General features: G+C 51.5%; 2 protein-coding genes across 8 annotated transcripts in view; both read left to right on the top strand.

Annotated features, from left to right (window-relative positions):
- LOC140904218 (uncharacterized) overlaps positions 1 to 5,557 on the top strand; it is a 30,591-nt gene extending 25,034 nt beyond the window's left edge. For 6 of the 7 annotated variants that reach the window (XM_073326635.2, XM_073326632.2, XM_073326631.2 and 3 more), the window contains one exon: positions 242 to 5,557. In XM_073326635.2, the coding sequence (XP_073182736.1) occupies positions 242 to 1,746 (1,505 nt within the window). In that variant the 3' untranslated portion in view covers positions 1,747 to 5,557. The remainder of the gene's footprint in view (positions 1 to 241) is intronic. The other variant, XM_073326636.2, reaches the window with a different exon arrangement.
- A 7,899-nt stretch (positions 5,558 to 13,456) lies between these two features.
- The window catches only part of LOC140904194 (uncharacterized), a 92,575-nt gene continuing 83,224 nt past the window's right edge, over positions 13,457 to 22,807 (top strand). The window contains exon 1 of the mRNA XM_078850897.1: positions 13,457 to 13,819. The gene's annotated coding sequence lies outside the window, so the exon portion shown is untranslated. The remainder of the gene's footprint in view (positions 13,820 to 22,807) is intronic.

Below are 22,807 nucleotides of genomic sequence, written 5' to 3'. Positions count from 1 at the left end.
GATGTCACCCAGGGCTTCCCTCCTATTCTGATTGACAACTGGCAACAGGTCCCTCCCCGATCTCACTTTTCCCTGAGTGTTCTAGTGAGATATGGACCAAAACTGATCCCTTCCTCTCTCCTCTGGGAAAGGGTTAGGGGAAAATCAGCTCCTGATTGCTTTGATCTCTCCCACACATATTTTGGTTTGTTCATCCCTTTTTCCATTCCTCTCTCTGAGATTTCCTTTATTTCTGGCACAGGGAGTGACCTGTGTCTGGATTCTCTTTGTCTCCCATCAGGTGATGGGATGGTGACTGAGAATGAGGAGGAGACACCCCAGCAGGAAGATGCTGAGGAAGTAGAACCACATGCAAGGTTATCAGGAAGATCCAAAGGGAATGGTTCCAGAAGTTGTGCACTCCCAGAAAAAGCAAAAGCCTGTGAGAGTCAGCAGAGGCCAGAGGACAACTTGAGTAGCCACTCAGACCTTATTACACGCGAGAGAATCAACTTGCAAGAGACACGCTACACATGCTATGAGAGTGTGAAAAGAGAAGAGAGACCTTACATGTGCTCTGAGTGCAGGAAAAGCTTTAGTCATAGCTCTGCACTTATCACACATTGGAGAATCCACACGGGAGAGAAGCCCTACACCTGCTCGGAGTGCGGGAAAAGCTTCAGTCGGAGCTCACACCTTATCACACATCGTAGAACCCACACAGGAGAGACGCCCTACACGTGCTCTGAGTGCGGGAAAAGCTTCAGTCAGATCTCTATGCTGAGCACACATCGTAGAACCCACACAGGAGAGACGCCCTACACATGCTCGGAGTGCGGGAAAAGCTTCAATCACAGCTCTTCCCTGATCACACATCAGCGAATCCACACAGGAGAGACCCCCTACACATGCTCGGAGTGCGGGAAAAGCTTCAGTCAGAGGTCTGCCCTGACCACACATCAGAGAATCCACACAGGAGAGACACCCCACACATGCTCTGAGTGTGGGAAAAGCTTCAGTCAGAGTGGGAGCCTTATCAGACATCAACGAATCCACACAGGGGAGAAACTCTACACGTGCTCTCAGTGCGGGAAAAGCTTCAATCAGAGCTCACACCTTATCACACATAGAAGAATCCACACAGGTGAGAAACCTTATGGCTGCTCTGAGTGTGGGAAATGCTTCATTCGTAGTTCAGCCCTCATCTCACATCGGAGAATCCACACAGGAGAGATGCCCTACACGTGCTCCGAGTGCGGGAAAAGCTTTAGTGGGCACTCAGCCCTTATCACACATCGTAGAATCCACACAGGAGAAAAACTCTACACATGCTCTCAGTGCGGGAAAAGCTTCAATCAGAGGTCACACCTCATCACACATAGAAGAATCCACACAGGTGAGAAACCTTATGGATGCTCTGAGTGTGGGAAGTGCTTCATTCATAGTTCATCCCTCATCTTACATCAGAGAATCCACACAGGAGAGAAGCCCTACGCATGCTCTGAGTGCGGGAAAAGCTTCAATCGCAGCTCACACCTTCTCACACATAGAAGAATCCACACGGGTGAGAAACCTTATGGATGCTCTGAGTGTGGAAAAAGCTTCAGTCGGAGCTCACACCTCATCAGACATCAGCGAATCCACACGGGGGAGATGCCCTACACATGCTCTGAGTGCGGGAAAAGCTTCAGTGAAAGTTCCAGCCTTATTAGACATCAGAAAATCCACGTGAGAGAGAACTGTAACAAATGCCTTGACCAGGGCTGACCAAAGATTTATTATTTTTTTTTAAATCACATTTGCTAATTCCCACATAGTGATCTTTGCACCATCTTCACCATGGTCTCTCAGCTCCCCCAGATCAGTTGCCTGCGTCTGCCTTTTGCAGCTCACCCTTCTTTGGGGTCAGTCCTGTGATCTTTCCTATCAACTGCTTTCCTTTTGAGTCGTAGGAGTCTGTGTCCGTCCAGCCAGTAATCATAGAATATCAGGGTTGGAAGGGACCCCAGAAGGTCATCTAGTCCAACCCCCTGCTCGAAGCAGGACCAATTCCCAGTTAAATCATCCCAGCCAGGGCTTTGTCAAGCCTGACCTTAAAAATCTCTAAGGAAGGAGATTCTACCACCTCCCTAGGTAACGCATTCCAGTGTTTCACCACCCTCCTACTGAAAAAGTTTTTCCTAATATCCAATCTAAACCTCCCCCACTGCAACTTGAGACCATTACTCCTCGTTCTGTCATCTGCTACCATTGAGAACAGTCTAGAGCCATCCTCTTTGGAACCCCCTTTCAGGTAGTTGAAAGCAGCTATCAAATCCCCCCTCATTCTTCTCTTCTGCAGACTAAACAATCCCAGCTCCCTCAGCCTCTCCTCATAAGTCATGTGTTCTAGACCCCTAATCATTTTTGTTGCCCTTCGCTGGACTCTCTCCAATTTATCCACATCCTTCTTATAGTGTGGGGCCCAAAACTGGACACAGTACTCCAGATGAGGCCTCACCAATGTCGAAATAGAGGGGAACGATCACGTCCCTCGATCTGCTCGCTATGCCTCTACTTATACATCCCAAAATGCCATTGGCCTTCTTGGCAACAAGGGCACACTGCTGACTCATATCCAGCTTCTCGTCCACTGTCACCCCTAGGTCCTTTTCCGCAGAACTGCTGCCTAGCCATTCGGCCGCTAGTCTGTAGCTGTGCATGGGATTCTTCCGTCCTAAGTGCGGGACCCTGCACTTATCCTTATTGAACCTCATCAGATTTCTTTTGGCCCAATCCTCCAATTTGTCTAGGTCCTTCTGTATCCTATTCCTCCCCTCCAGCGTATCTACCACTCCTCCCAGTTTAGTATGTTCATCATCTCCAGGTGGGAGAGAGAGGTTTGATCCTAAGAAGCTACACTGAGGCAAAAACTACCTGTGCCTTACATCCACTAGGGCTGTACATGGCTTTGGCTCCTCACGTGAGTGATCTTGGTGTAAAAAGACAATTATAGTGGTAGAGTAGATGCAGTCCAGGTGCCGTGGTTGTCATTGGCTTTCCCCTTGACCTGACCTAAACTCTATCACTTTTCCTAGTCTAAACAAACCCTGAGTATCACGGTTATACTGTTCCCACATTTCAAAGCAATTGTTAGTCATCAAGTTCCCACTTCAGGAACAAATGGTTTCATTCCCAGTTGCTCTGTTGTTGCATCAGGTTGTGCTGGAGAGCAGATATTTTTACTACCATTTTCCTCCCTTAAAATATATTCAACTATAATAAAGAGTAGGAATGGGGCAGGGATAGGGAAAAATGTCAATTCACTGTCTGTAACAACAGAAGAAGATAGGGTCAGTCAGAGGGATTCCCTTACTCCCCATCACCATCCCAATCCCCCCTGTTGTTCAATTGGTTAGGTCAATATTTTCTCTGAAAGGCTGGGAAGAGGATTCCCTAGTAAATGACTTGTAACTAAGCAAAATACCCATCCATTTGGCTCCCAAAGCAGTTGTGGCCCAGGCCCACAGGAGGTCGCTCCCGAAGATATCTCCTTCCTAATCAGGTGCATGTTGCCTATGATTTGGGAAATGCAATCCCTATCTAGGTAGAGATGGGGAAAAATGGAAGTGACATTGCTGTTCAGCTCACCCCTGGGAGATGTTGCAAACGTGTAGAAAATGAAATCCATGTGGAATGTGATATACCTGCAGAAAGACACCTATTGTTAATAGATACCTGACATTTGGTGTCTTACACGGAATCTAAGCAGCACCTGAATTTAGTCCCTAATTTAAATCTGTGCCACCAGATTAAAGAAATAAAAGGGCATATTTGGGGGCGTTATACCTCACTATCGCTACTGATATGTTGTGTGGTTGGTGAAGAATTCTACTCCAGAGAAGTGTAAAATTACTCCAAGTGTATGTCTACAGTATGAAATTAGGTTGATATTATATAAGTCAATTTTTAGAAATCGATTTTATACAGTCAATTGCATATGTCCACATTAAGCGCATTAAGTCGGCGTTGTGTGTCCTCACTGCCATGGCTAGCATTGATTTATGGAGTGGTGCACTGTGGGTAGCTATCCCACAGTTCCCACAGTCTCTGCCGCCCATTGGAACTCTGGGTTAAGCTCCCAATTCCTGATGGAGCAAAAACATTGTCACGGGTGGTTTTGGGTACATGTAGTCAATCGCCAGATCACCACGGCAGTTATGAGCATTGTAAATACCTTGCGCATTATCCTGCAGTATGTGCAGAACCAGAACCTGCAAAAGCAGGCGAGGAGGCGACGGCAGCGCGGTGACAAGAGTGATGAGGACATGGACACAGACTTCTCTCAAAGCATGGGCCCTGGCAATTTGGACATCCTGGTGGCAATGGGGCAGGCTCATGCCATGGAATGCCGATTCTGGGCCCGGGAAACAAGCACAGACTGGTGGGACCGCACAGTGTTGCAGGTCTGGGATGATTCCCAGTGGCTGCGAAACTTTCACATGCATAAGGGCATTTTCATGGAACTTTGTGACTTGCTTTCCCCTGCCCTGAATCGCAAGAACACCAAGATGAGAGCAGCCCTCACAGTTCACAAGTGAGTGGCGATAGCCCTGTGGAAGCTTGCAATGCCAGACAGCTACCAGTCAGTCGGCAATAAATTTGGAGTGGGCAAATCTACCGTGGGGGTTGCTGTGATCCAAGTAGCCAACGCAATCACTGAGCTGCTGCTATCAAGGGTAGTGACTCTGGGAAATGTGCAGGTCATACTAGATGGCTTTGCTGCAATGGGATTCCCTAACTGTGGTGGGGCCATAGACGGAACCCATATCCCTATCTTGGGACCGGATCACCTTGGCAGCCAGTACATAAACTGCAAGGGGTACTTTTCAGTGGTGCTGCAAGCACTGGTGGATCACAAGGGACTTTTCACCGACATCAATGTGGGATGGCCGGGAAAGGTACATGACTCTCGCATCTTCAGGAACTCTGGTCTGTTTAAACACCTGCAGGAAGGGATTTACTTCGTAGACCAGAAAATAACTGTTGGAGATGTTGAAATGCCTATAGTTATCTTTGGGGACCCAGCCTACCCCTTAATGCCCTGGCTCATGAAGCCGTACACAGGCAGCCTGGACAGTCATCAGGAGCTGTTCAGCTAGGCTGAGCAAGTGCAGAATGGTTTTAGAATGTGCATTTGGACGTTTAAAAGCGCGCTGGTGCAGTTTACTGACTCTGTTAGACCTCAGCACAACCAGTATTCCCATTTTTATTGCTGCTTGCTGTGTGCTCCACAATATCTGTGAGAGTAAGGGGGAGATGTTTATGGGGGGGTGGGAGGTTGAGGCAAATCGCCTGGCCACTGATTACGCACAGCCAGACACCAGGGCTATTAGAAAAGCACAGCAGGGAGCACTGCGCATCAGAGAAGCTTTGAAAACCAGTTTCATGACTGGCCAGGGTACTGTGTGACACTTCTTGTTTGTTTCTCCTTGATGAAAACCCGCCCCCTTGGTTCACTCTACTTCCCTGTAAGCCAACCACCTTCTCCCCTTCGATTACCGCTTGCAAAGGCAATAAAGTCATTGTTGTTTCAAAATCATGAATTCTTTATTAATTCATCACACAAATAGGGGTATAACTGCCAAAGTAGCCCGGGAGGGGTGGGGGAGGAGAAAAACACCGGGTGGGTTGGTGGAGGAGGGAAGGACAAGGCCACACTGCACTTCAAAACTTATTGAATGCCAGCTGTCTATTGGTTGGGCAGTCCTCTGGGGTGGAGTGGTTGGGTACCCGGAGAGCCCCCCTCCCACCGCATTCTTAAGCGTCTGGGTGAGGAGGCTATGGAACTTGGGGAGGAGGGTGGGCAGTTACACAGGGGCAGCAGCGGCGGTCTGTGCTCCTGCTGCCTTTTCTGCAGCACCACCAGATGCCAGAGCATATCAGTTTGATCCCCCAGTAGCCTCTGCATGGCATCCTGCCACCTCTCATCTCGCGCATCCCTCCTATCCTCGTGTTCATTTTCTGCTTTCCTGGACTCTGACATTGTTTGCCTCCATGCATTCTGCTGAGCTCTTTCAGTGCGGGAGGACTGCATGAGCTCAGAGAACATTTCAACGTGAGTACATTTTTTTCTCCTTATCTGCGCTAGCCTCTAGGACGGAGATGATAGGGGGAGCGTTGAAACATCTGTAGCTGCGGGAGGAAAAAAGGGAGAGTAGTATTTAAAAAGATACATTTTAGAGAACAATGGGTAGACATTCACCTATTCGACATTGGTGAAGCCTCATCTGGAGTACTGTGTCCAGTTTTGGGCCCCACACTTCAAGAAGGATGTGGATAAATTGGAGAGAGTCCAGCGAAGGGCAACAAAAATGATTAGGGGACTGGAACACATGAGTTATGAGGAGAGGCTGAGGGAGCTGGGATTGTTTAGCCTGCAGAAGAGAAGAATGAGGGGGGATTTGATAGCTGCTTTCAACTACCTGAAAGGGGGTTCCAAAGAGGATGGCTCTAGACTGTTCTCAATGGTAGCAGATGACAGAACGAGGAGTAATGGTCTCAAGTTGCAGTGGGGGAGGTTTAGATTGGATATTAGGAAAAACTTTTTCACTAAGAGAGTGGTGAAACACTGGAATGCGTTACTTAGGGAGGTGGTAGAATCTCCTTCCTTAGAGGTTTTTAAGGTCAGGCTTGACAAAGCCCTGGCTGGGATGATTTAACTGGGAATTGGTCCTGCTTTGAGCAGGGGGTTGGACTAGATGACCTTCTGGGGTCCCTTCCAACCCTGATATTCTATGATTCTATGACACTTTCATGGTGAACCAAGCTGTTAACATGACAGAGCAGATGTGCTTTCGGTAAAAGGTCGCATTTTTCCTCTTATATTGAGGGCCTGCCGGTTTGGTGTGAGAGATCACACATGCAGGGCCGGGCAACAGAATTCGGCTTGCAAGCAGCCATGGTAAGCCACAGTCTTTTGGCTTCTTTAACCTTCATAACATGTGGGAATGGTTTCAAACAGCAGTGCCCTCCTTTCCCATACCAAGCACCCGTTGGGTTTGCCATTTAAAAGGAGGGGCTGCGGTTTTCGGGTTAATGTGCAGCACAAACCCAACTACCCCCACCCCCCCAATTCTCAGATGATCGCTTCACCCCTCCCCCTACTGCATGACTAGGATCAGGGAAGATTCCTGCCAGCCAAACATGAACGCCCCCCCCCCCGGCAACATAGCTAACAGCGGGGATGATTTCTTTCCAGCCACCGGAAAACAGCCCAGTAGGAATAGCCATCTCTGAGTGTCCCCTTAATAATATCCCTGGAGGATTTCCACTCCATCCCCAGACACGTTAACAGACTTTTCCAGTTGCTGTACTGGCCGCAAATGCACCCCAAGTCTTCAGGGCAAATTAATCATTAAACACGCTTGCTTTTAAACCATGTATTATATTTACAAAGGTACACTCACCAGAGGTGCCTCCTCTGGCTTCATGGTCCGGGAGCCTGCCTTGGGAGGGTTGGGAGGGTATTGGCTCCGAGGTGATAAACAGTTCCTGGCTGTCAGGGAGAACAGTTTCTCCACTTGCATGCTCTGTGCTATCCTCCTCCTCCTCCTCTTCTTCATCCCCAAAATCCTCATCCCTGTTGCATAAGACTCCCCGCTTGCAGGTGTCCACGGACAGGGATGGGATAGTGGTAGCCCCCTCCCCCCCCAAATTGTATGCAGCTCATCATAGAAGCGGCATGTCTGGGGCTCTGACCCGGAGCAGCCATTTGCCTCTTTCGTTTTTTGGTAGGCTTGTTTGAGCTCAGTTTTCACGTGGCACTGCTGCAGATCCCTGTTGTGGTCTCTGTCCATCATGTCCTTGGAGAATTTTGCAAATATTTTGGCATTTTGTCTTTTGGAACGGAGTTCTGATAGCATGGATTCGTCTCCCCATACAGCGAGTCTCTGGAACATAAGGGCAATTCACAGTCTCTCCCTCACATATCCCAGGCTTCCTTTCCAGGTCCTGGCTGTGGTGCAGGGATGCCACAGGTCGGACACTGGCTCTGGCGGTAGCCACATGTGTGTGTTGTTTCTTGTGCAATGAAAGCAAACTTTTATAATGGTAAATCCTCTTTATTTTTTTTTCCTATACGGTGAGATAACAGGAAGTGCCAATACATTCACAGGCATTTGAATCACTTTATTACAGGAATCGAAGGCCCCAAATGTCGCCATTGCCCCCAAGGAAAACAACATGGCATGTAACATCGAACCAACTCAGAAAGAGATATATGTTACTGGAGGTCATTGTCAAAGTGCTGCCTCAAAGCCTCCCTAATTCGAATAGCTCCCCTCTGGGCTCCTCTGACAGCCCTGGTATCTGGCTGCTCAAAATCAGTGCCCAAGCGGTCTGCCTCAGCACTCCACCCACGAGCAAACCTTTCACCCATAGCGTCACAGAGATTATGCAACATACAGCACACGGCAATGACCATTGGAATATTATCCACATTGAGGTCTAACCTTCCATAAAGGCATCACCAGTGCACCTTTAATCTGCCAAAGGCACATTCCACTGTCATCCAGCACCTACTCAGCTGTTGTTGAACCACTCCTTACTGCTTTCCTGGTGTCCCGTGTAAGGTTTCATGAGCCATGGCTGTAAGGGGTACGCTGGGTCTCCCAGAATCACTATGGGCATTTCAACACCCCCCACTGTAATCTCGTGGCTGGGAAAGTAAGTCCGTGCTTGCAGCTACCTGTTAAAACAAGCTGCAAAACATCATACCCACAACACGACCATGATGTGCATGGGCGCTGGGAACCCCCAGATGAGTGGATCCTGACTGGCCATTGGCAGAAATCTGTCTGTATATTGGGAGTGGTGAGCGTAAGAAGTTTGCTTGGTATATGTGTTGTGTGTGTTGCTAATAAACAGATGTTTAGAGCACAGCTGTGTAAGGCTCTTTCACTGGGAAAAGGTCCTGTAAACCTGTAGGGCACTGAGCCCCATGGGAAAGGGCTGGTACTTAAATTGACCAGGTTTCTTCCGGAGCCCCCTGAGTAAGGATAGGTATCTCACACCCCCAGCCCTTGGCAGGATAGAGGTGGGGTGCCCTACACAGTGCGGGTAAAACTCCAAGCACAACCTATTCTGTCATTCCTATATATTTTGTATTGTGATATTACCATGTCCCATTGATAAAAATAGGTAGTACTGAGCTTGGTGGAATAATAATCAATCAATAATAATCAATAATCAAACCCATTTAAAACCAGGTATTCAAGGACACTCAGCTGAGAATTTAGCCTTCTTGCATTTGTACACAACAGCCTATCACATTTGTCAATATTTAGTTGTCTGCCTTCATGCGATGGAATTGGACTCTTTCTCATTTGACAGTTTCTCTTCAGCTACTACCTCTACTTTATGAACTTCTGTCCTTTCCTCTTTACTAGGTATACAGAATCCCCATTCAGCGATCCTCCCCTAAGGCATGCCTCTGTCCAAACCATGTGTTCCTTCACTCCTATTGTCGTTCCCTCAGCCCTTAGTTTAATATCCCCTTTATGACAGGTTTCAGAGTAACAGCCGTGTTAGTCTGTCTTCGCAAAAAGAAAAGGAGTACTTGTTTCTACTACAGTTTGTACTACAGTTTCCACGGTATGCATCCGATGAAGTGAGCTGTAGCTCACGAAAGCTCATGCTCAAATAAATTGGTTAGTCTCTAAGGTGCCACAAGTCCTCCTTATCCCCTTTATGAACTTTTTAATTTTACATGCCAGAAGTCTGGTTCCATTTTGGTTTAGGCAGACCCCATCCTTCCTGTATAGGTTCCTCCTTTCCCAAGAGGCTCCCCAGTTCCTAATAAACCTAAAACCCTCCTCCCTACAACATCATCAAATGATGAGTCAAGAGACTGAGATTCACATGTGCAGCAAGATGAAGGTCTTTAAAGTTAGAGGGCCTCCAGCCATCTGCTGTCACAGTAATGGGATGGTTCAAGAGGACATGCCATGGCCATTTAACCTGAGCTGTATCACGCATTTGAGTCTGAGCCCTATCACCGACAACTTTCTGACAATGTGCATTGTGGATTTTTCTTACATTCTGCAGGAGTTTCTCTTCAAAATCTTGCCTTGATACCAACATTTGTCTTCAGAAAACGATTTTCAAGTGCTCTAAAATTTACATGGAGATATTGGACGGGTCACTAATTCAGAGTTTTGAGAGCATTGCTCTGTCGATAATTGGTGTGAAAAAAAATCCCTTCCCTGCCTGACATAGCTCGCTAGCAAAAGCTCTAATGTAGACATAGGTTTCAGAGTAGCAGCTGTGTTAGTCTGTATCCGCAAAAAGAAAAGGAGGACTTGTGGCACCTTAGAGACTAACAGATTTATTTGAGCATGAGCTTTCGCAGGCTACAGCTCACTTCATTGGATGCATGCAGTGGAAAATATAGGGTGAGCTGTAGCCCGCGAAAGCTTATGCTCAAATAAATTTGTTAGTCTCTAAGGTGCCACAAGTCCTCCTTTTCTTTTTGTGAATACAGACTAACACGGCTGCTACTCTGAAAAGTGGCAAAAAAAGTCGATTAAAAAGAAATCAAGGAAGTTAAATGCCCCCAAACTACATGAGAGCAGAGTTACAGCTCCCCACTGCTGCCACATGCCCTCCCAGCATGTGTATCATGGGGAAGGTAAAACCCTCTGAAAACCAGGAAACGGAGCAGTAAACCAACAGGCCGCCCCTGCAATGCAACCTTAATTCTGCCCTTACCGCCGCACCCTGCAGCTGGCAAATGTCACGAGGGCGAGGTCAGTAAAGGTGGTGCCAAGGCGAACCATCCAGCCGGGGAATCAGCAGATTTCCTATCTGCTGCAGTCTGCCGAGCGGGGCGGGGTGCCTTTGCTGGAGGGTCTTTTCATCGAAGCGCGAAGATTCCATGTCTAGTTGGCAGCCAGTATCAAGTGGAGTGCCCCAAGGGTCGGTCCTGGGGCCGATTTTGTTCAATATCTTCATAAATGATCTGGAGGATGGTGTGGATTGCACTCTCAGCAAATTTGCGGATGATACTAAACTGGGAGGAGTGGTAGATATGCTGGAGGGGAGGGATAGGATACAGAAGGACCTAGACAAATTGGAGGATTGGGCCAAAAGAAATCTGATGAGGTTCAATAAGGATAAGTGCAGGGTCCTGCACTTAGGACGGAAGAACCGAATGCACAGCTACAGACTAGGGACCGAATGGCTAGGCAGCAGTTCTGTGGAAAAGGACCTAGGGGTGACAGTGGACGAGAAGCTGGATATGAGTCAGCAGTGTGCCCTTGTTGCCAAGAAGGCCAATGGCATTTTGGGCTGTATAAATAGGGGCATAGCGAGCAGATCGAGGGACGTGATCATCCCCCTCTATTCGACATTGGTGAGGCCTCATCTGGAGTACTGTGTCCAGTTTTGGGCCCCACACTTCAAGAAGGATGTGGATAAATTGGAGAGAGTCCAGCGAAGGGCAACAAAAATGATGAGGGGACTGGAACACATGAGTTATGAGGAGAGGCTGAGGGAACTGGGATTGTTTAGTCTGCAGAAGAGAAGAATGAGGGGGGATTTGATAGCTGCTTTCAACTACCTGAAAGGGGGTTCCAAAGAGGATGGCTCTAAACTGTTCTCAATGGTAGCAGATGACAGAACGAGGAGTAATGGTCTCAAGTTGCAGTGGGGGAGATTTAGGTTGGATATTAGGAAAAACTTTTTCACTATGAGGGTGGTGAAACACTGGAATGCGTTACCTAGGGAGGTGGTAGAATCTCCTTCCTTAGAGGTTTTTAAGGTCAGGCTTGACAAAGCCCTGGCTGGGATGATTTAACTGGGAATTGGTCCTGCTTTGAGCAGGGGGTTGGGCTAGATGACCTTCTGGGGTCCCTTCCAACCCTGATATTCTATGATTCTATGATTCAGCTCACGACCGTGGGAACTGGTGGAACCCGGGTGAGCTGTGCTGACCCAAAATCGGGAGCGGGGGTCGGGGTTTTAGGACCCTATAAAAGAGAAAGACCCCAAAATCGGGACTGCGGTGGGGTAGGGGGGTAATACCCCCCGTCCCAGCGGCCGGTGGAGCCCCCGGGGAGACCAGAGGCACCGGGATGAGAGGGGCGCTCACATGGGGGCGGTTGGACACAGGGGTGGGGCCGGGGGGGGCGGTTGGATGCGGGGGCGGGGCCGGGGGGGCGGTTGGACGCGGGGGCGGGGCCGGGGGGCGGTTGGACACGGGGGCGGGGCCCGGGGGGACGGTTGGACGCGGGGGCGGGGCTAGGAGGACGGTTGGATGCGGGGGCGGGGCCCGGGGGGACGGTTGGACCGGGGGCGGGGCTAGGAGGACAGTTGGACACGGGGGCGGGGCTAGGAGGACGGTTGGATGCGGGGGCGGGGCCGGGGGGCGGTTGGACGCAGGGGCGGGGCTAGGAGGACGGTTGGACGCGGGGGCGGGGCCGGTCGGGCGGTTGGACGCGAGGGCGGGGCCGGTTGGAGGCGGGGGCGGGGCCAGGAGGACGGTTCGACACGGGGGCGGGGCTGGAGGGGCGGTTGGACGCGGGGGCGGGGCCGGGGGGCGGTTGGACGCCTGGGCGGGGCTGGGGGGGCGGTTGGACGCGGGGGCGGGGCTAGGAGGACGGTTGGAAGCGGGGGCGGGGCCGGGGGGGCGGTTGGACGCGGGGGCGGGGCTAGGAGGACGGTTGGACACGGGGGCGGGGCTGGGGGGCGCTTGGAGGCGGGGGCGGGGCCGGGGGGGCGGTTGGATCCGGGGGCGGGGCTAGGAGGACGGTTGGACGCGGGGGCGGGGCTAGGAGGACGGTTGGACGCGGGGGCGGGGCCGGGGGGGCGGTTGGAGGCGGGGGCGGGGCTAGGAGGACGGTTGGACGCGGGGGCGGGGCCGGGGGGGCGGTTGGAGGCGGGGGCGGGGCCAGGAGGACGGTTGGACCGGGGGGCGGGGCCGGGGGGGCGGTTGGACCCGGGGGCGGGGCCGGGAGGACGGTTGGACGCGGGGGCGGGGCCGGGGGGACGGTTGGACGCGGGGGCGGGGCTAGGAGGACAGTTGGACCCGGGGGCGGGGCTAGGAGGACGGTTGGACGCGGGGGCGGGGCCGGGGGGACGGTTGGATCCGGGGGCGGGGCTAGGAGGACGGTTGGACCCGGGGGCGGGGCCGGGGGGGCGGTTGGACCCGGGGGCGGGGCCGGGAGGACGGTTGGACGCGGGGCCGGGGCCGGGGGGGCGGTTGGACGCGGGGGCGGGGCTAGGAGGACGGTTGGACGCGGGGGCGGGGCCGGGGGGACGGTTGGATCCGGGGGCGGGGCTAGGAGGACGGTTGGACCCGGGGGCGGGGCTAGGAGGACGGTTGGACGCGGGGGCGGGGCCGGGGGGACGGTTGGACCCGGGGGCGGGGCTAGGAGGACGGTTGGACGCGGGGGCGGGGCCGGGGGGCGGTTGGTTCGAGCCCCAGCGGGCGGGACGCGCGGGCACCAGAGTCCGCCTGAGGCGGGGGAAGGCGCCGGCGGGGGCGGGTCAGGCTGACCCCGGGGCCCGCCCTGCCCTGGGCCGGAGGAGGCGGAAGCGGCGCCCGGGGCAGGCTGGGAGATGTAGTGCCTGACTCCCCCGGGAGCGGAAGTGACGTCGGAGGGGGGAGGCGGAGCCGCGCTGGGCTCGCGCGGGGCCGGGGAGCGGTTGGGGCCGTTGGAGCTCTGGGCATGCGCAGATCGCGGCGGGGCGCGAGACCTTCGTTAACCCCCCCGTGCCCGGCCCGGGCCCCGCTCCCGCCGGAGCCGCCCTGGGGCCGCCCCGGGCTCCGCCCGCCCCGCTGCGGCGCTGCAGCCTCCAGGTACCGGAGCGAGCCCCGGGGGGGCCGGGCGGTGACTCTGCCCCGGGTCCGGGGGGGGACCCGGCCTCCCGCAGCGCCGGGATCTGCCCCCGGGGGGGGCCGGGCGGGGGGAGACCGGGGGGGCAGGAGAAGGGGGGAGGGGGGAGACCGGGGGGGCAGGAGAAGGGGGGGCGGGGGGAGACCGGGGGGGGCAGGAGAAGGGGGGGCGGGGGGAGACCGGGGGGGGCAGGAGAAGGGGGGCGGGGGGAGACCGGGGGGGCAGGAGTAGGGGGGCGGGGGGAGACCGGGGGGGGGCAGGAGAAGGGGGGAGGGGGGAGACCGGGGGGGGGAAATCTCGGCGCAGCCCGGACGTGGCCCGGGGGGGGGGGAAGGAGCCGGGCCCCCCCGGGGAGCGGGGAGAGGCGGGGGGGGCTGAGATCCCCTCGGATTTACCGCTGCCCCCTCCCCTGGGACCTCCCGCCCTGCCCCCTTTCTGTCCCCACAGCAGCGAGCAGCAGCCCGGGTGACCCCCCCCTTCCCCCACCTCCCTGAGACGGGCTCTGCCCCCCCCGTACCCCGTTTCCTCCTCCCTCCGCCCGTGCCCCGTTCAGGTCTCCGGTCTGGGGGGTCCCCTGCCCCCCGTTTTCCCTGCTGGTCACATTCCCAGACCCCCCCCCCCCCAGCCAGTGACCTTCTGACTCCAGGCCCCCCCCGGCGGCGTTCCCCGCCCAGGGCTCCCTGCGTCCCACTGGGGTGTTGATGGAAATATCACTCTATGATCCCCTCCAATTTCCCCGCTTCTCCCCAGCTGACATCAGGCCCCCCCTCGTGCCAGGTAAAACTGAGTCCCGGACCGAGATCACGGCCCCCCTCGTGCCAGGCAGCGCACCACCACTGCGGCCTCCGGGGTCCCGGGCGCTCCAGAGACCTCCGCTGCGATCTGTGTCCCCGCTGGGCCCGGCCCTGCACTGGCCCTGACAAAGATCCTCTCCCCGCGGTTTGCCAGGCGCTGCAGGGACCCCAAAGAAAATCAGGGAGCCTGTAATGCCGGGATTTACAGAGCCCTGACCGAGGTCGGGGCCCCCTTGGGACAGGGGCTGCGCAGACCCCCCGGGTACCCCCACCTGCCATTCGACGCCCGCCGCTGGCCCATGCCGCCGGCTCGGGCGCCCAGGGCTCGGGCGAAGGGGCTGGTTCGTGGCAGGGCAGGGGTCTGGGCTCGGGCTGGAGGACCCTGCGAGGTGGGAGGGGGCCGGGCCTTGGGCTGCAGCCCAAGCCGGACCATGGACACCCCCATTCAACAGCCCCGCAGCCTGAGCCCTGTGAGCCCCTGTCCGCGGGCACGGGCCGGCCGCCGGTGCCCACCTGCAGGGTAGACGTGCCCACAGCGACCGAGGGTCCTTGCCACAAAAACCCCAAAGGCTAAATCGGGAAATGGTGGGTGGCTGCTCTCCGTTTTACAGATGGGGAAACTGAAGCTCAGAGAGCTGAAGTAATTTGCTCAATTTTTCTTAGAGCATCTGGGGAGAAACTGGGATCTGAATCCAGATTGTTTGAATTCTTGCCTCTCCCCTTGACCCCAAGCCCAGCGTGTGTGTGCACGGCGTTGTTCTGGTCTGTGTTTGCCTCGCACTGGCTTCCAAGGGAGGCTGTGACATTTCCTTCATGGGAGGGTTTGAAGAGCAGGTTAGAGGTAGACCTGTCTGGGAGTGTCTAGGGCAGGGGTCTCAAACTCAAATGACCACGAGGGCCACAGGAGGACTAGTGCATTGGCCCGAGGGCTACATCACTGACACCCCCCCTCACTGCTCCTGGCCCCGCCCCCATTCCACCCCTTCCATGTAGCCCCACCCCTGCCCCGCCTCTTCCAACCCCTTCCCCGAATTTTTTGCTGCTAGGAGTTGCAGACTGACTACATGCCATTGTAGGCAGTCCCATCCTACCACCCCATCCATAAACTTATCAAGTTCAGTCTTGAAGCCAGTTAGGTATTTTGCCCCTACTGCTCCCCTTGGGAGGTTGTTCCAAAACTTCACGCTGATGGTTAGAAACCTTCGCCTAATTTGAAGCAAAAACTTATTGATGGCCAGTATCCATTTGTTCTAGGGTCAACATTGGTGCTTAACCTAAATAACTCCTCTCCTTCCTTGGTATTTATCCTTGTGATGTATGTATAGAGAGCAATCCTATCTCCCCTCAGCCTTCTTTTAGTTAGGCTTAACGAGACAAGCTCTTTGAGTCTCCACTCATAAGGCAGCTCATAGTTAGCCTCTGATCAACCAATACACCGAGGTCTTTCTCCTCCTCTGTCACTTCCAACTGATTACTCCCCAGCTTATTGCAAAAGTTCTTGTTGTTAGTTCCTAAATGCATAATTTTGCACTATTAATTTTCATCCAATTTCTATTACTCCAGCTTTCAAGGTCATGCAGATCTTCTTGGATGATATTCCTGTCCTCCTCCATATTGGCAATCCCTCCCAGCTTTGTGTCACACTCCCACTTTCTGTGCCAAGGTCACTAATAAAAATGTGGAATAAGATTGGTCCCAAGACTGATCGCTGAGGAACTCCACTAGTAACCTCCCTCCAGCCTGACAACTCACCATTCAGTATGACCCCTTGTAGTCTCCCCTGTAACCAATTCCTTATCGACTTTTCAGTGCTCACATTAGTCCCCATCTTCTCCAATTTAACAAATAGTTTCCCATGTGGAACTCTATCAAATGCCTTACTGACATCCAGATAGATGAGAGCTACTGCATTTCCTTTGTCGAAAACATTAGTTATCTTCTCACAGAAAGAGATCAGGTTGCTCTGGCAGGACCTACCTTTTGTAACACCATGTTTTATTTATTTATAGAGCTGAAGGCTGGAAGGAACTGTTAGCAATAGGCTGAGAGTGGCCATGTGGAGGTGGGGGAAGGGATGGCAGACCGTGCGGAGGTGGGAGGGGACACGGTGTTGGATTTTGTTTTGTAGGAGTCCATGTCCCTGCTCCCTGTGGCCGTGGTGCCGTCCGTACCAAAGCAGCATGTCAGCAGAGCAGACGCACACACCATAGCTCCATCTGGAACACGCGGCGTTCACTGCCAGACGGGATGGGCGATTTTTCAGGGGCCCAGCTTGATATGCCTGGCTGGGGTGGATTCAGTTGGACGGGGGTCTGGGGCTCTGATAGTTTCGGATGTTCCATTTTGCATAGTCAGTTCTTTCTCTTTATTGTTTTACCCCGCCTGTGCCCGACGCCGTTCTCTTCTTAACTTGATTTGGTTATTTCAGTTCCAGTTTTTAAATGGGATCGAAGAATTGCAAACCTGAATGAAAGATAAACCAAACAGAACCATTTGAATTTTGGCACATACCTGGTAGAACTACACCTCATGAGGGTACGCTGTAATTACCTAGTTTCCTGTAGCATTTTTTGGTGGGGTGGATGAAGCAATGTCAAAGAGCCAAAAGTGCTTTTTAGGGCAAAAGGACTTGTCAGGAATTAAAGTACTTTATTACTTAAAAGTACTCTTGAAAGGATTGTATTTTTATGAATAAATTGCAGTAAATGTTCATTTCACTGTACAGGTAAAATATAGAAATGCTTCTGGAGAAAGTTGAGTTTGATTTATGGATATTTACACTATATATTTTGCATGTGAGATTGACAATTTGTGTTTGAACGGTTATAAAAATTGTTGGCTGATGACCCCTATAACTTCCCACAGCTCTGAACATTGAAATTGTAAACATTAAAAAAAGCTTAAAAATAAATATCGATATCATCTGTTGAATTTGAAATAAATAAATAAACAGAATGAATTTTGCCAAACCCACTTAACAGCAATCGCAATATGCTACTCAGGAACCCAACCTTAATTCTGCCCTGTAGTGACACCAGGTAATCTCCATGGGGCTAGGAATAAGGCATTTTACTGTATAAAGTGCCAGATTAGATTATACCAATTTGTAAAGACACATGAGATCTTTCCCTAAGGGTGTCCGCTTCACTGGGTTGTTTCTTTTATTGGTAATTCCCAGAAGTGAATAGATAAATACCATTCTATTGGTTATGAACTGCCCATTTCAGATTTCTGGGGAGTGTCTATAATTTTGCACGAGGGGCCAGGTCCTTGGGGAGACGGAGCCTTGGTTTCATTTTAACTTGTGCATGCTCAGCAGCTTCTGGAATTTGGTGCAAAGTCAGAATTTCTTTTTTTTTTTTTTTTTGGCGTGCAGAAGATCCATTCTGCCCGAGAAGTGCTGCGGTTCTGCCCTTCACCCACCAGAGGCCCCTGTGGTACCAGAACGGCTGCGGCCGGCTGGGTTCATCTTGGTGGGAAATTGTTGCCCTGAGCTACACCCCAAATGGGAAGAGAGTTAGTGGGTGCAACTTGGGAGAGTCCTGAGACACGGCTGCCCCTGGGGGTGGGGAGAGGGTGGTCATTCTCTACTCGCAAGAGGGTGTGGAAGGGGCACAGGAGGAGCAAGTGTCCCCCATGGAGACTGCCCAGCCCCAGCTGCTTCTGCCCTCACCCTACCCCAAACCTCTTCACCCCTCCAACTATCAGCTGCCAGTCTTCCCGCGCTGCTACCCCTTCCTGACTGGCAGAGAAACTCTAAGCTCTGTCCCCTTCTCTTGGCCTGTGAAAGTTGCCTTGCCCAGAGCTTTGCTGCCTGTGTGAATGGCAGGTAGGGATGGGGACTCATCACTTTCTGGGTAGTTACTGAACATTCATCCTGTCACTGACCCCTTCATTAATGCAGAGGTAAGGTTGCCCCGCAGTATGTTGGGCCCTGCCACAATGTCAAGTTCAGCAAAAGTCAAAACCTAGGAAATAGAGAGCTAACGTCCATGCCAATGCAACCTTAACTCTGCCCCCTGGAGCTGGCAACAGCCACGGGGCGTTCTCTGCCTGCACTCCAGCTGCACGCACTCTGTTAGGTGTGGCTGCACTGAATGGTAGAGGCACCAGTTAGAGCAACTTGGTGGAAGTGAGATTGTGATATGAGAAGATCTGGGTCTGAGTCCCCCCCGTGTGTGCGGTGAAAGGAAAGAGGTACATGTGTACCTTGAGCTTCCAGTCTGTATCATTTCTGCACTGAGCTGGGCATGTTGCAGGAAACGGGACTGTTTGCCATGGAAATGATCAGCTGTGAGGTGGGATCTGAGAGCAGTGTGTGTGCTTAACGATGGGTGAGTGAATTAGAATGTCAGCTGGAACTTCTGTGAGTAAGGATGAGAGTTGTACAAAGGGGTGAAGAGGAGTTCAATTGACCAAGTGTGCGGCTGTTTCTGGGGAGCAGGCTCAGTGTCTGAGTGTAGAACAGGTGTCGGTAGCTCCTGTATGGTGCAGCTCACCTAAAACCAAATTCCGTCTTAGCAAAGATAAAGTGCTTTATTGTGTGCCCTGGTTGTTGTTTTCCCTCGTACTTTAGTGACAGGCACTATTTCAAATGGCCGGGTGCACATAGGTGTGTTGTAGGAGTAAAGAAAGGGTCATTGGTCATGTGGGTCAGAGCTCTCTTTTGGAGGGGCAAAGACAGCTCCGGGGAACCTTAAATCCTGCGTTCATAAAGTTTTTTGTAAGTGGATTTCCTAGCTTTTTGCACAGAGCGGTGTTGGCAGGAGGAGTTAGCAGCCCTATAGGGAGTTGTGGGTCTCGCACAAGTTTGCAGTCGGAGGCACAGAGAAGTTCAATGACTTACCCAAGATCACCCAGCAGGCCCATGGCAGAGCCAGGAATGTTCCCCATCCAGTGCTCTCTCCACGTAGCTGCTGGGTGATTCTGAAGTGCAGCTCCCTTCTCCTGCACTTTTATTTGTTATGGTGGAATGGGAATAATGGTCATGCTTTCAAATGTCTCTCTCCTTCTCCACCTTCTTCTTCTGCCACCATTTCCAGCTCCGTCTCCCCTTCTTTCAAGTGTTTGCCATGGGCAGCTGGTAACAGAGCCAGTGAAATATGCCAGGAAAAATCTGATGGGGAAGGTATAATGTGGCACTCCCGCTATTTTCCACTGTTAGAATTATAGCGCAAACACAAAACAGTGAATCCTCTGCAGTTCGAGACCAAAATATTTTCCCCCTAGTATCAGCAAGGAAAGATGAGGAGCTTGCTTTTGGCCATGTTGTGTTTCAGTAGACATCTGGTGGACATCTGCCGGAGGTATTAGAAAGACTGGGCTAAGATTTAGTTTGATTGGAGGGAGACAGATCCAAAGCAGAGAGGTAAAGAGGGCTGAGGGATTCTGCATTAGCAGATCTTAATGCACAATCTGACTTGTGTTGGTGGGTTTTTTTTAATTGTAAAGCATTTAGGCTGCTTTTGTAGATAGGTGTTAATCATCTGTCCTCTTCCTAGAGTTCTGAGGAGGTTATGTGAGTATTTTTAAAGAATGCAGATAGCAGATTAGGTTGCAGTGAGGTCTTAATAAGCGCAGGATCAGGCTCTAAACTACTGTCAAGTCCACACAGTGAACAAACTGAAAAAATACTTTGACCTTTCTGTTTTAGTGACCCTATGGGTAAATTACAGCAATCCAAGGTTAAAAGAAATAGATCTGTGATTTCATTTTGATTGGTGTGGCTTAAAGAAACTGCTTTCATGATATTTACTCTCTCTTAGATTCTGATCCTGCAAACAGTTATGCCTCTGGAGGGCATCCATTCATAGGCATTTGCAGGATTGGGGCTTTACTGAATGAATACTGGAGCAAAACCAGGTGGCTAGGCCTAGCTCATGACATTGGCCTGGTTACATTTCAAACAAAGTTTCCATAGGTGTTAATGGCTTAAGGTAGAGAGACAAGGATTCTATTAACAACATAATTCCTTTGGAGTATTGTAGGTATCTGAAAACTGTGATCTTAATGATTTTTTAAAAAATCTCCTGTGTTACTAATCAATAGATGGTAAATAGTTAAAACTGGAAGAACTTTACCATGGATGCTGTTTAGTTGTTTGGCCTTTCAATTGGAGTTGGATTCCAGACAAGTGATTTCCATTAAGTTTTAGAATTTGTTTGGGGAGAGGTATTGGAAACCATTAAGGCCAGAACTTTGCTATCTGGTACAGTTAGGGCTCTTCAGAGTACTCCCATTGACTCAGAAGTAGCAAGGACTAGGTGTGGTGTTAGGTTTTTTGTAGGATGAAGGGCTTATTTGCAAAGTCTTTGAAGCAGGGCTCTGTCTGCAAACTCCAAAGCCATGTGTCTGTGTGCTCCAGGGCCTCTACTCTGAGGGCTTCTACTCCACGGCTTCTACTCTGTGCTCCAGGGCCTCTACTCTGAGTTTTTGAGTTGGTGAGACACACACACAATGTGACAACAGGAGAACTTTGCCTGTTTCTACAGGGCTCTGTTGCACAGTGTGGGTCCTAAACACTCGTTTAAAATACCCATCACCAACACAACCAGTTGATGTTTTACTTCCCTTCCTATTTCCAGTGTTCTCACTTGTTTGTCTGTGGTTTGTTTGCTGTCTGTTGCTTTATTCCTTATTTTTCCTGTTCTATGTGTGTGAAGTATTCATCAAATTAAGAATTGACATCCCATAGAAATGGTATAAGCCTGAGTGAATGCCTTTTACTCTCCTTTCCAGTATCAGAAAGTATTATATTAATATTTGCTCTGAGAGCATGACTATTTCTAGTTGACTCCTAGATTTGTTTAGCATCTTAAAGCTGAGCTGTGTGCATGCAAGAGGGATAGAATCATAGAATCATAGAATCATAGAATATCAGGGTTGGAAGGGACCCCAGAAGGTCATCTAGTCCAACCCCCTGCTCAAAGCAGGACCAATTCCCAGTTAAATCATCCCAGCCAGGGCTTTGTCAAGCCTGACCTTAAAAACCTCTAAGGAAGGAGATTCTACCACCTCCCTAGGTAACGCATTCCAGTGTTTCACCACCCTCTTAGTGAAAAAGTTTTTCCTAATATCCAATCTAAACCTCCCCCACTGCAACTTGAGACCATTACTCCTCGTTCTGTCATCTGCTACCATTGAGAACAGTCTAGAGCCATCCTCTTTGGAACCCCCTTTCAGGTAGTTGAAAGCAGCTATCAAATCCCCCCTCATTCTTCTCTTCTGCAGGCTAAACAATCCCAGCTCCCTCAGCCTCTCCTCATAACTCATGTGTTCCAGACCCCTAATCATTTTTGTTGCCCTTCGCTGGACTCTCTCCAATTTATCCACATCCTTCTTGAAGTGTGGGGCCCAAAACTGCACACAGTACTCCAGATGAGGCCTCACCAATGTCGAATAGAGGGGAACGATCACGTCCCTCGATCTGCTCCCTATGCCCCTACTTATACATCCCAAAATGCCATTGGCCTTCTTGGCAACAAGGGCACACTGCTGACTCATATCCAGCTTCTCGTCCACTGTCACCCCTAGGTCCTTTTCTGCAGAACTGCTGCCTAGCCATTCGGTCCCTAGTCTGTAGCTGTGCATTCGGTTCTTCCGTCCTAAGTGCAGGACCCTGCACTTATCCTTATTGAACCTCATCAGATTCCTTTTGGCCCAATCTTCCAATTGGTCTAGGTCCTTCTGTATCCTATCCCTCCCCTCCAGCGTATCTACCACTCCTCCCAGTTTAGTATCATCCGCAAATTTGCTGAGAGTGCAATCCACACCATCCTCCAGATCATTTATGAAGATATTGAATAAAACCGGCCCCAGGACCGACCCTTGGGGCACTCCACTTGATACCGGCTGCCAACTAGACATGGAGCCATTGATCACTACCCGTTGAGCCCGACAATTTAGCCAGCTTTCTACCCACCTTATAGTGCATTCATCCAGCCCATACTTCCTTAACTTGCTGACAAGAATACTATGGGAGACCGTGTCAAAAGCTTTGCTAAAGTCAAGAAACAATACATCCACTGCTTTCCCTTCATCCACAGAACCAGTAATCTCATCATAAAAGGCGATTAGATTAGTCAGGCATGACCTTCCCTTGGTGAATCCATGCTGGCTGTTCCTGATCACTTTCCTCTCATGCAAGTGCTTCAGGAT

Source organism: Lepidochelys kempii, chromosome 28 (genome assembly GCF_965140285.1).
Source record: "Lepidochelys kempii isolate rLepKem1 chromosome 28, rLepKem1.hap1, whole genome shotgun sequence".
NCBI classification, from domain to species: Eukaryota; Metazoa; Chordata; order Testudines; family Cheloniidae; genus Lepidochelys; species Lepidochelys kempii.
The sequence above is the reverse complement of the archived record's forward strand: the minus strand, read 5'-3'. Positions and strand labels throughout refer to the sequence as shown.